The sequence below is a fragment of the Symphalangus syndactylus genome, chromosome 3 (genome assembly GCF_028878055.3).
Source record: "Symphalangus syndactylus isolate Jambi chromosome 3, NHGRI_mSymSyn1-v2.1_pri, whole genome shotgun sequence".
NCBI lineage: Eukaryota > Metazoa > Chordata > Mammalia > Primates > Hylobatidae > Symphalangus > Symphalangus syndactylus.
Genome location: NC_072425.2, coordinates 120,940,961 through 120,954,796, shown reverse-complemented (window position 1 = coordinate 120,954,796; position 13,836 = coordinate 120,940,961). Strand labels below are relative to the sequence as shown.

The window sequence follows — 13,836 nt, the reverse complement described above, 5'->3', positions numbered from 1 at the left end:
AACGGAGTACTATGTCTTTGGGACTTGATATCAGTCCTTCTGTTACAATGCCAGCCACTGCTGTGATTATTGCCTGCAGGTTGAGTAATTACTCAGGGAGAAAATAATATGTTATCCCTTCTCAAGATATTTTTGCTTGTAGTCACTTAGGTTTCAGAATAATTCACTAGCATCCCTTAAAAATATTGACTCTGTGTACATTTTTTATAAGGGCTATAAGCATGAAAGAGATCAAAAGAGAAGCTTTTTTTTTTTTCCCTTGAGAAACTGTGTGTGCTGAAAACAGCCTGCTTTAGAAGTTAGGAAGAGGCCAGGTGCAGTGGCTCATGCTGTGATCCCAGCATTTTGGGAGGCTGAGGCAGGCAGATCACCTGAGGTCAGGAGTTCAAGACCAGCCTGGCCAACATGGCGAAACCCCATCTCTACTAAAAATGCAAAAATTAGCCAGGCATGGTGGCACGTGCCTGTAGTCCCAGCTACTTGGGAGGCTGAGGCAGGAGAATCACTTGAACCTGGGAGGTGGAGGTTGCAGTGATCCGGGATCACACCATTGCACTCTAGCCTGGGCAAGAAGACTGAAACTCCATCTCAAAAAAAAAAAAAAAAAAAAAAAGGAAGAATCTTAAATAAACTCTTAATGATTTGGGTTTATATAATGCATTTGTCCTGAAATATGTACTTGTGTTCCTATGTCAGCCATTAATTTGAGAACTGTTACAAGGCCTTAACAGCCTTTTTTTATATTCCCAATAAACAAGAACCCAACTCAGCAGATAGCTTTTCTGCCTGGTATTGTTTTATTAGTGTAAATAGCTTTATGGTGAAAATTTATTCAGAGGTTTATTGGCAACAAGGTGAGTAACTGTAGTTAAATATCTTTTGTGATGAGGTAATTTGCAAAACTGAGCATCTTTCATTTTGTACGGTGGTATGAAACCCACCAATTGGCTCAGTCACACTCCATTTAGTAGACATCAAGTTTCCCTGGCTTTGTGTGGTTTTCCAGAGTGGAGAGGAGTCAAGATCCCTATTTGCACCCATAGGTGTTAAGAAACAGCTGGTTGCCCCCCAGTGGATTTGTTATTTCTGGTTGTGTACTTGCAGCTGTGAATCATAGCTCAGAAAATAAGAAAGTGCTGTGTGAGGGTACCTATTAACAAGTGCCCTTCAGCTCCTATAATTAATTCAGTGTTCCTTCCCTTTAAAGGTGACGAGATAACCTATAACCACCAGTTTGCTTTCTCAGATAAAGGCTTTTCATTTTCCTACATGCCCTTAAATCAGCCTTGCTTTCTTCCTCCTTTCAATGCTGTGTACCTGAACCTAAGACTATTACATGATCTGAAAGCTTTGAACATCAGTGCTGTGATCATCTAGTAAGGCAGTCCAATTTCCACTTTGTTCAAATAGTGCTTTCCTGTCCTGTCTGGGAAAAAGTGTCTGCCAATTCATTTTTCTCTTCTTATCACCAAAACACATATATACCGTGCTCACATTGCTTAATATAAAACACAGAGAAAATCCCTGAACAATCAGAAGATCAGTTAGAAAAACTGCCCAGGCTCTTGCTCTTATCCCAAAGCACACACTTTTGTTTGCCATCAAATGAGAAAGCAAATCGACAGAGCTCTGATTTTACAGGTGCCAGTCATCACAAATTATTAGGCCTTGATAACAGGCTTCTTTAAACAAGGAATATTTATCATATACTCAGCTTCTTAGGAATAATTTCCCTCTCCCGCATCCCCTAGTTCTCAAATCTCTTTTACAGGCCAGATAGTCTTGGAAAATAGCAATTAATTCATCTTGGAGAAATTCTTGGCAAAGCTATGAGAGTCCCAACCCCAACCCCTTCCAAGGTACCTATTGTAAGTGCAATAGAATTGCAGGAGATGATAATAGAATCAACTATCAAAACTGGCCTTTGGACTAGGTTTACCAATATCAAAATTTCTGACACTTTGTGTCCCTAAAGAACTTCCGTAGGGTATTCCTTCCTCCACCCCCTGCCAACTTTGTACTCATAAGTCTTTTGAAGTTTTGCTACAAACAGATCTCCATCTTCCATTCTGCATCAGCAGAGTGCCCTAACTTGATTGAACATTAAACAAATGCAGTGATTTATTTCCTGCCTCACTGGACCGTCTATGGAACAGCATGACAAAATTCTAAATGAAAGGAATGTGCAGACCGTGATGCATGAGTGCAGGGGACTCTAGGCATCTAACTTTCACCTAGGACAAAAGTTCAAGCAAAGCATCACAGGTCTCCCTGCCCGTTCACATGGGGAGCCAGACATACCCTTGAGACATAAAAGGAAATTGAAGGCATGTTAGAGAGGCCTCGAGTCAGAATATGCTAGGAGCTTAAATGTCCTGGTCCCAGGTCCAAGTCAGGGGAAGACCCTGGACAAGGTACTTATCCTCCTTTAGAATCTCAATATAAAGTGGGCATAATGATACCTTTTCCACTACGTAAAAGACTTGTCTGAGGGTAAAAAGAAAAAAAAAATAGTGCATGTGCGAATTATTCAAAACCTGTAAAATGCTATAGAATTGTTTAATGGTACCATGACCAAGTTTAGAATCTAAAAGGAAAATGGGACAAAATCAAAAATAAAGGCTAACCAGGATCTAAGAACATAAAGTGAATCATATATTAATCTGACTATGTAGTATATTAGAAAACAAGAATGGAATTTTACCAAGTATATGTCTATGTAATAGCTAACATTTCACTAAATGAAGGCCACTGCAGGGAAGAAGGGTTGGCTTCTATTTAACTACTAATTTAAGAAATTATGTTTAAACTTACGAATTTAAAAATTAATGATATACTTATTGATTTAAGAAATGTTGTATTGATACACAGGTATTAATATACAAAGATTTTAGTGGAACCTGATTTGTTTTAAATGGTAAAGGATATTATATGTTAACAAATATATAAAAACATAAAACACATTTTACTTTTTTATGGCCACTAATGACCTTCATCAGGGCAACATGTTGTGTGTTGTTTTTTTTTTTTTAATACTTTAAGTTGTGGGGTACATGTGCAGAATGTGAAGGTTTGTTACATAAGTATACATGTGCCATGGTGGCTTGCTGCACCCATCAAGCCGTCATGTACATTAGGTATTTCTCCTAATGCTATCCCTTCCCTAGTCCCGCACCTACCAACAGGACCTGGTATATGATGTTCCACTCCCTGTGTCCATGTGTTCTCATTGTTCAACTCCCACTTACAAGTGAGAATATGTCGTATTTGGTTTTCTGTTCTTGTGTTAGTTTGCTGAGAATGATGGTTTCCAGCTTCATCCATGTCTCTGCGAAGGACATGAACTCATCCTTTTTATGGCTGCATAGTATTTCATGGTGTATATCTGCCACGTTTTCTTTATCCAGTCTATCATTGATGGACATTTGGGTTGGTTCCAAGTCTTTGCTGTTGTGAACAGTGCCACAATAAACATATGTGTGCATGTGTCTTTATAGTAGGATGATTTATATTCCTTTGGGTATATACTCAGTAATGGGATTGCTGGGTCAAATGGTATTTCTGGTTCTATATCTGAGGAATTGCCACACTGTCTTCCACCATGGTTGAACTAATTTACACTCCCACCAACAGTGGGAAAGGGTTCCTATTTCTCCACATCCTCTCCAGCATTTGTTGTTTCCTCACTTTTTAGTGATCACCATTCTAACTAGCGTGAGATGGTATGTCACTGTGGTTTTGCTTTGCATTTCTCTAATGACCAATGATGATGACGTTTTCTTCATATGTTTGTTGGCTGCATAAATGTCTTCTTTTGAGAAGTGTCTGTTCATATCCTTTGCCCACATTTTGATGGGTTTGTTTTTTTCTTGTAAATTTGTTTAAGTTCTTTGTAGATTCCAGATATTAGCCTTTGTCAGATCGATAGATTGCAAAAATTTTCTCCCATTCTGTAGGTTGCCTGTTCACTCTGATTTGATAGTTCCTTTTGCTGTGCAGGAGCTCTTTAGTTTAATCAGATCCCATTTGTCTCTTTTGGCTTTTGTTGCCATTGATTTTAGTATTTTAGTCATGAAGTCTTTGCCTATGCCTATGTCCTGAATGGTATTGCCTAGGTTTTCTTCTGGGTTTTTATGGTTTTAGGTCTTACATTTAAGTCTTTAATTCATCTTGAGTTAACTTTTGGATAAGGTGTAAGGAAGGGATCCAGTTTCAGCTTTCTGCGTATGACTAGCCAATTTTTCCAACACCATTTATTAAATAGGGGATCCTTTTTCCATTGCTTGTTTTTGTCAGGTTTGTCAAAGATCAGATGGATGTAGATTGTGGTGTTATTTCTGAGGCCTCTGTTCTGTTCCATTGGTCTATATATTTGTTTTGGTACCAGTACTATGCAGTTTTGGTTACTGTAGCCTTATAGTATAATTTCAAGTCAGGTAGCATGATGCCTCCAGCTTTGTTCTTTTTGCTTAGGATTGTCTTGGCTATGCAGGCTCTTTTTTCGGTTCCATATGAAATTTAAAGTAGTTTTTTCCAATTCTGTGAAGAAAATAAATGGTAGCTTGATGGGGGTAGCACTGAATCTATAATTTACTTTGGGCAGTATGGCCATTTTCATGATTCTTACTATCCATGAGCATGGAATGTTTTTCCATTTGTTTGTGTCCTCTCTTATTTCCTTGAGCAGTGGTTTGTATTTCTCCTTGAAGAGTTCCTACACATCCCTTGTAAGTTTTATTCCTAGGTATTTTATTCTCTTTGTAGCAATTGTGAATGAGAGTTCACTCATGATTTGGCTCTCTGTTTGTCTATTATTGGTGTATAGGAATGCTTGTGATTTTTGCACATTGATTTTGTATCCTGAGACTTTGCTGAAGTTGCTTATCAGCTTAAGGAGTTTTTGGGCTGAGACAGTGGGGTTTTCTAAATATACAATCATGTCATCTGCAAACAGAGACAATTTGACTTCCTCTCTTCCTATTTGAATACCTTTATTTCTTTCTCTTGCCTGATTGCCCTGGCCAGAACTTCCAAGAGTATGTTGAGTAGGAGTGGTGAGAGAGGGCATCCTTGTCTTGTGCTGGTTTTCAAAGGGAATGCTTCCAGTTTTTGCCCATTCAATATGATATTGGCTGTGAGTTTGTCATAAATAGCTCTTATTATTTTGAGATATGTTCCATCGATACCTAGTTTATTGAGAGTTTTTAGCATGAAGGGCTGTTGAATTTTGTCAAAGGCCTTTTCTGCATCTATTGAGATAATCATGTGGTTTTTGTCATTGGTTCTGTTTATGTGATAGATTACATTTATTGATTTGCATATTTTGAACCAGCCTTGCATCCCAAGGATGAAGCCAACTTGATCATGGTAGATAAGCTTTTTGATGTGCTGCTGGATTTGGTTTGCCAGTATTTTATTGAGGATTTTTGCATCGGTGTTCATCAGGGATATTGGTCTGAAATTTTCTTTTTTTGTTGTGTCTCTGCCAGGTTTTGGTATCAGGATGATGCTGGCCTCATAAAATGAGTTAGGGAGGATTCCCTCTTTTTTCTATTTTTTGGAATAGTTTCAGAGGGAATGGTACCAGCTCCTCTTTGTACCTCTGGTAGAATTCAGCAATGAATCCCTCTGGTCCTGGACTTTTTTTGGTTGGTAGGCTATCAATTACTGCCTCAATTTTAGAACTTGTTATTGGTCTATCCAGGGATTCGACTTCTTCCTGGTTTAGTCTTGAGAGGGTGTATGTGTTTTGGGAGCCAAAAAGGCCAAAGGGATCATGACCAACTCAGCATTCCACTGGAGGCTACTTGATCAAACAGCAAACTGTTTATCATGAATACAGAATGTGGGCAAACTTCCTTTTGTGCCTGCCCTAGAAGGTTTGCTGAGGGCCATCACTCCCTGGCGCTGGCTCCTTGAGGTTATCTACTGGGACATCTAGAGCCTATTGTTTGAGGGATGCAGTCTTGCAAGCCTACTCTGGACCTAGCAGCTGACCTCTTCTTCCAACCCACCTTCTGGCTATCTCTTTTGCCTAATAAATACAGAGGGCTGTGTAAAGCTCAGGGCCCTTGTCCACTAGAGGAAAGGTGCCCCCTGACCCCTACTTCCAAACATATTCTTTTGTCTTTGTCTTTTATTTCCTCATTCGTCCCCTTTTGTTCTGTCCCCCAAGGTCCATACAGGCTACATATGTGTCCAGGAATTTATCCATTTCTTCTAGATTTTCTAGTTTATTTGCATAGAGGTGTTTATAGTATTCTCTGATAATAGTTTATATTACTGTGGGATCGGTGGTGATATCCCCTTTATCATTTTTTATTGCATCTATTCGATTATTCTCTCTTTTCTTGTTTATTAGTCTGGCTAGTGGTCTATTTTGTTGATCTTTTCAAAAAACCAGCTCCTGGATTCATTGATTTTGTGAAGGGTTTTTTGTGTCTCTATCTCCTTCAGTTCTGCTCTGATCTAAGTTATTTCTTGTCTTCTGCTAGCTTTTGAATTTGTTTGCTCTTTCTTCTCTAGTTCTTTTAATTGTGATATTAGGGTGTCAATTGTAGATATTTCCTGCTTTCTCTTGTAGGCATCTAGTGCTATAAATTTCCCTCTACACACTGCTTTAAATATGCCATAGATATTCTGGTACATTGTGTCTTTGTTCTCATTGGTTTCAAAGAACATCTTTATTTTTGCCTTCATTTTGTTATTTACCCAGTAGTCATTCAGGAGCAGGTTGTTCAGTTTCCATGTACTTGTGAGATTTTGAGTGAGTTTCTTAATTCTGAGTTCTAAATTGATTGCACTGTAGTCTGAGAGACTGTTATGATTTCTGTTCTTTTGCATTTGCTGTGGAGTGTTTTACTTACAATTATGTGGTCAATTTTAAAATAAGTGCAATGTGGTGCTGAGAAGAGTGTATATTCTGTTGATTTGGGGTGGAGAGTTCTGTAGATATCTATTAGGTCTCTTGGTCCAGAGCTGAATTCAACTCCTGGATATCCTTGTTAATTTTCTGTCTCATTGATCTGCCTAATATTGACAGTGGGCTGTTCAAGTGTTTATTTATTATTTAGACTCCCACTATTATTGTGTGGGAGTCTAAGTCTCTTTGTAGGTCTCTAAGAACTTGTTTTATGAATCTGGGTGCTCCTGTATTGGGTGCATGTATATTTAGGATAGTTAGCTCTTCTTGTTGCATTGATGCCTTTACCATTATGTAATGGCCTTCTTTGTCTCTTTTGATCTTTGTTTGTTTAAAGTCTGTTTTATCAGAGACTAGGATTGCAACCCTTGCTTTTTGTTGTTGTTGTTGTTTTCGATTTACTTGGTAAATATTCCTTCATCCCTTTATTTTGAGCCTATGTGTGTCTTTTCATGTGAGATGGATCTCCTGGATACAGCACACTGATGAGTCTTGACTCTTTATCCAATTTGCCAGTCTGTGTCTTTTAACTGGGGAGTTTAGCCCAATTTACATTTAAGGTTAATATTGTTATGTGTGAATCTGATCCTGCCATTATGACGCTAGCTGGTTATTTTGCCCGTTAGTTGATACAGTTTCTTCATAGCATCAATGGTCTTTACAATTTGGGATGTTTTTGCAGTGGCTGGTACCAGTTGTTCCTTTCCATGTTTAGTGCTTCCTTCAGGAGCTCTTGTAAGACAGGCCTGGTGGTGACAAAATCTGTCAGCATTTGCTTCTCTGTAAAGGATTTTATTTCTCCTTCACTTATGAAGCTTGGTTTGGCTGGATATGAAGTTCTGGGTTGAGAATTCTTTTCTTTAAGAATGTGGAATATTGGCCCTTGCTCTCTTCTGGCTTGTAGGGTTTCTGCCGAGAGATCCGCTGTTAGTCTGATAGGCTTCCCTTTGTGGGTAACCCGACCTTTCTCTCTGGCTGCCCTTAACATTTTTTCCTTCATTTCAACCTTGGTGAATCTGAAGATTATGTGTCTTGGGATTGCTCTTCTTGAGGGGTATCTTTGTGGTGTTCTCCATATTTCCTGAATTTGAATGTTGGCCTGCCTTGCTAGATTGGGGAAATTCTCCTGGATAGTACCCTGAAGAGTGTTTTCCAACTTGGTTCCATTCTCCCCATCACTTTCAGGTATACCAATCAAACGTAGATTTGGTCTTTTCACATAGTCCCAGTTTCTTGGAGGCTTTGTTTGTTTCTTTTCACTCTTTTTTCTGTAATCTTGTCTTCTCGCTTTATTTCATCAATTTGATCTTCAATCACTGATATCCTTTCTTCTGCTTGATCAATTTGGCTATTGAAGCTTGTGTATGCTTCACGAAGTTCTCATCCTGCGTTTTTCAGCTCCATCAGGTCATTTATGTTCTTCTCTAAACTGGTTATTCTAGTTAGCAATTCATCTAACCTTTTTTCAAGGTTGTTAGCTTCCTTGCATTGGGTTAGAAAATGCTCCTTTAGCTCAAAGGAGTTTGTTATTACCCACCTTCTGAAGCCTACTTCTGTCAATTCCTCAAACTCATTCTCCATCCGATTTTGTTCCCTTGCTGGCGAGGAGTTGTGATCATTTGGTTGAGAAGAGGCGTTCTGGTTTTTGGAATTTTCAGCGTTCCTACGCTGGTTTTTCCCCATCTTTTTGGTTTTATTTACCTTTGGTCTTTGATGTTCTTGACCTTCAGATGGGGTCCCTGAGTGGATGTCCTTTTTGTTGATGTTGATACTATTCCTTTCTGTTTGTTAGTTTTCCTTCTAAGAGTCAGGCCCCTCTGCTGCAGGTCTTCTGGGGTTTGCTGGAGGTCCACTCCAGACCCTGTTTGCCTGGGTTTCACCAGCAGAGGCTGCAGAACACAAAGATTGCTGCCTGTTCCTCCCTCTGGAAGCTTTGTCCCAGAGGGGCACCCACCAGATGCCAGCCACAGCTCTCCTGTATGAAATGTCTGTTGGTCCCTACTGGGTGGTGTCTCCCAGTCAGGATACATGAGGGTCAGAGACCCACTTGAGGAGGCAGCCTGTTCCTTATCAGAGCTCAAATGCTGTGCTGGGAGATCCGCTGCTCTCTTCAGAGCCGCCAGGCAGGAACGTTTAAGTCTGAGAAGCTGCGCCCACAGCCACCCCTTCCCCCTGGTTCTCTGTCCCAGGGAGATGGGGGTTTTATCTATAAGTCCCTGACTGGGGCGGCTGCCTTTCTTTCAGAGATGACCTGCCCAAAGAGGAGGAATCTAGAGAGGCAGTTTGGCCACAGCGGCCTTGTGGAGCTGTGGTGGGCTCCGCCCCATTCAAACTTCCCAGCAGCTTTGTTTACACTGTGAGAGTAAAACCGCCTACTCAAGCCTCAGCAATGGCGGATGCCCCTCCCCGCCACCAAGCTCAAGCATCCCAGGCCAATCTCAGACTGCTGTGCTGGCAGGAGAATTTCAAGCCAGTGGATCTTAGCTAGCTGGACTCCATGGGGGTGGGACCCACTGAGCCAGATCACTTGGATCCCTGGCTTCAGACCCTTTCCAGGGGAGTGAATGGTTCTATCTTGCTGGCATTCCAGGCACCACTAGGGTATGAAAAATAAACCGCTGCGGCTAGCTCAGTGTCTGTCCAAACGGCTGCCCAGTTTTGTGCTTGAAACCCAGGGCCCTGGTGGCATAAGCACTGGAGGAAATCTCCTGATGTCCCAGTTGCAAAGACCATGGGAAAAGTGCAGTATCTGGACTAGAGTGCACCATTCCTCCTGGTACAGTCTCTCATGGCTTCCCTTGGCTAGGGGAGGGAGATCCCCCAACCCCTTGCACTTCCTGGCTGAGGCGACACCCCACCCTGCTTCAGCTTGCCTTCTGTGGGCTGTACCCAATGTCTAACCAATCCCAGTGAGATGAACTGGGTACCTCAGTTGGAAATGCAGATATCACCTGCCTTCTGCATCGTTCTGGCTGGGAACTGCAGACCAGAACTGTTCCTATTCGGCCATCTTGCCAGCAACTCCAGGACAACATGTTTTACTTCAACTAAAGATTTAGATATACCAGCATATTGTATTCATGATTTTATTCATTTTCCTCTCTGTGCTAATAATATGCTCAAGTATTGTATTCATCTATAACACATGCCTTGGTCAGAAGGATCTTTATGATAATATTTGGAACAGCACTTGGCCCAAAGCAGGCCCTTAGAAAGCTATTAATAAATACCTGCTAAGACACATGAAATCATCTGGGTACTTCAGGTAGGTAATGCTGGGCATTACTCTGGGATCAATTGATTCCTCCACTTCAAGGAGTCAATTATTTGAAAAGTGTACATTCTAATAGCAATGTGTGCATTCTAATAGCAAGCCCATAGCTTCTGTTGGGTTCTCAAAGGGCTAAGAACTAGTTGTCAAAAAGGTAATAAGTGGCAACTGACTGAGTTGAACTCCAAAGGCTTTCTAACAGGAGATGTGCTTCTTGTCCTAGGTATTACAGTTTGAGCCTGGCCACATCAAGAGGAGGGGCAGAGCTAAGACCATGGCTCTGGTTGACATCCAGTTGGATCACCATGAACGATGCGATTGTATCTGCAGCTCAAGACCACCTCGATAAGAGAATGTGCACATCCTCACATTAAGCCTGAAAGAACCTTTAGTTTAAGGAGGGTGAGATAAGAGACCCTTTTCCTGCCAGCAACCAAACTTACTACTAGCCTGCAATGTAATGAACACAAGTGGTTGCTGAGTCTCAGCCTTGGTTTGTTAATGCCATGGCAAGTAGAAAGGTATATCATCAACTTCTATACCTAAGAATATAGGATTGCATTTAATAATAGTGTTTGAGGTTATATATATACACACACACACAGAAATATATTCATGTCTATGTGTATATAGATCAAATGGTTTTTTCGGTATATATAACCAGGTACACCAGAGCTTACATATGTTTGAGTTAGACTCTTAAAATCCTTTGCCAAAATAAGGGATGGTCAAATATATGAAACATGTCTTTAGAAAATTTAGGAGATAAATTTATTTTTAAATTTTGAAACACAAAACAATTTTGAATCTTGCTCTCAAAGAAAGCATCTTGTACATTAAAAAGCAAAAGATGAGGCTTTCTTACATATACATCTTAGTTGATTATTTAAAAAGGAAAAATATGGTTTCCAGAGAAAAGGCCAATACCTAAGCATTGTTTCCATGAGAAGCACTGCATACTTACCTATGTGGACTATAATAACCTGTCTACAAAACCGTGCCATAATAATATAAGTGCTTTAGAAATTAAATCATTGTGCTTTTTATGCATTTTGCTGAGGCATGCTTATTCATTTAACACCTATCTCAAAAACTTACTTAGAAGGTTTCTTATTATAATCCTACAGAGACAACGTATAAGCTATAACAGAATTTTGAATTGTTTTTCTTTGCAAAACCCCTCCACAAAAGCAAATCCTTTCAAGAATGGCATGGGGATTCTGTATGAACCTTTCCAGATGGTGTTCATTGAAAGATGCGGGTAGTTGAGAACTTAAAAAGTGAACATTGAAACATCGACATAACTGGAAATTAGGTGGGATATTTGATAGGATCCATATCTAATAATGGATTCGAACTCTCCAAACTATGCCAATTAATTTAATGTATCTTGCTTTTGTGTTCCTGTCTTTTTGAAATATAGGCATGGATTTATAATGGCATTTTATGTTTGGCAAGCCATCATAGATTATTTATAACCTAAAAGCTTTTGTGTATCAAAAAAATCACATTTTATTAATGTAAATTTCTAATCATATACTTGCTCACTGTTCTGATTTCCTGTTTCTGAACCAAGTAAAATCAGTCCTAGAGACTCTGGTTCTTAATCTATGGAGCTTGCTTTAAGAAGCCAGTTGTCAATTGTGGTAACACAAGTTTGGACCTGCTCTCCTACTGTTTAATAGAAAACTGTTTCACATTGGTTAATGGTATTTAGAGTAATTTTTTCGCTCTGCCTCCTTCGTGTCTATTTTAAAGGAGACTAACTCCAGGAGTAGGAAATGATTCATCATTCTCCAAAGCAAGAGGCTTAAGAGAGAAACACCAAAATTCAGATAGCTCAGGGACTGCTAACAGAGAACTACATTTTTCTTATTGCCTTGAAAGTTAAAAGGAAAGCAGATTTCTTCAGTGAGTTTGTGGTCCTACTAACTACAACCAGTTTGGGTGACAGGGCTGGTGAAGTCCCAGTGTCAAATGAGTGACCTAAATATACTTAGATTTCTAAGTATGGTGCTCTCAGGTCCAAGTTCAACTATTCTTAAGCAGTGCTATTCTTCCCAGTTATTTGAGATGAAAGATCTCTGCTTATTGAAGATGTACCTTCTAAAACTTTCCTAAAAGTGTCTGATGTTTTTACTCAAGAGGGGAGTGGTAAAATTAAATACTCTATTGTTCAATTCTCTAAAATCCCAGAACACAATCAGAAATAGCTCAGGCAGACACTAATAATTAAGAACGCTCTTCCTCTTCATAACCGCTTTGCAAGTTTCCTGTGAAAACATCAGTTTCCTGTACCAAAGTCAAAATGAACATTACATCACTCTAACCTGAACAGCTCACATTGTAGCTGTAAATATAAAAAATTAGAGTTTTCTACCCAGTTTTCAATAAACCTTCCAGGCTGCAATAACCAGCAAGGTTTTCAGTTAAAGCCCTATCTGCACTTTTTATTTATTAGCTGAAATGTAAGCAGGCATATTCACTCACTTTTCTTTGCCTTTCCTGAGAGTTTTATTAAAACTTCTCCCTTGGTTACCTGTTATCTATTGCACTTCTAACATGTAGCCAATAAATCTATTTGATAGCCATCAAAGGAATAAAAAGCTCACTGTACAAATTACATTTCAAAACAAACCCTAATAAATCCACATTTCCACATGGCTCATTCACCTGGACTAATGCCTTTTATTCAATATGTTCTTATAGGGCAAAACACTTTCATAAGTAGAGTTTTTTATGTTTTTTGTCGTATCGGTAACTTGCAGCTTTTTCCTCTCATAGCATTTTCTATAGCAAATGTAATATGCCTCTTATCTTCATGAAAAATAAATATTGCTTTTGAACAAAACTACTCCATTATTTAGTACTCAATTGCAGTTTTAAAAGATGTACACTGCTAAAAAAAGAAAACTTCCAGCCGGACGCGGTGGCTCAAGCCTATAACCTTAGCACTTTGGGCGGCCGAGGGGGTGGATCACAAGGAGATTGGGACCATCCTGATCAACATGGCGAAACCCTGTCTCTACTAAAAATACAAAAATGAGCCAGGTGTGGTGGTAGGCGCCTGTAGTCCCAGCTACTCAGGAGATTGAGGCAGGAGAATCACTTGAACCGGGAGGCAGAGGTTGCAGTGAGCCGAGATCACGCCACTGCACTCCAGCCTGGGCTACAGAACGAGACTCCTTTCAAAAAAAAAAAAGAAAACTTTTTTTTACAAATGCATCAAACTGTTTGGAATGACAAGATTGAGTAATTTCTGAAGGCTTCATTTTATAATGCTTGAAAGAACAACACTTTGTTCCCCAACTACAGGCTTCTGTTCTGTGTTTGTCCTGCAGCTGCACAGTGGGGCAAGACTTGGGTTTGGTTTTGTTGCTTCTTCATTTGACTGTTTCCCCATGAGTCTTATAATGAGTTATGTTCTCCGCTGACATTGTTCCTCACCTGAGAAAATCCACAGCCCTCTCTTCCTTGAGGCCTGAAGTCAACAACATTACAATCTCATTTCCCTTTTGTCCACCTCCTTTTCCCATCTGGGTGCACACCCCAGCCAGCTAGTGATTCACTGTTACCAGTTCAGAAAGACCAGTTTAGGAGCTACACTCCTATAATGTGCTTTATAATTTGTGAAGAGGCACAT

At 39.8% G+C, this 13,836-nt stretch overlaps 1 protein-coding gene across 4 annotated transcripts in view; it reads left to right on the top strand.

The window, feature by feature from the left end:
• The window catches only part of PDGFD (platelet derived growth factor D), a 255,724-nt gene that overhangs the window by 237,770 nt on the left and 4,118 nt on the right, over window positions 1-13,836 (top strand). For 2 of the 4 annotated variants that reach the window (XR_008656728.2, XR_010119695.1), the window contains exon 7: window positions 10,417-10,714. Coding sequence is in view for 2 of the 4 variants with exons in the window: in XM_055272933.2 (XP_055128908.1) it covers window positions 10,417-10,542 (126 nt within the window). In the remaining 2 variants the exon portion in view is untranslated. Of the gene's footprint in view, window positions 1-10,416; window positions 13,045-13,836 lie in introns of those variants that run through there. The other 2 variants (XM_055272933.2, XM_055272934.2) reach the window with 1 other exon arrangement.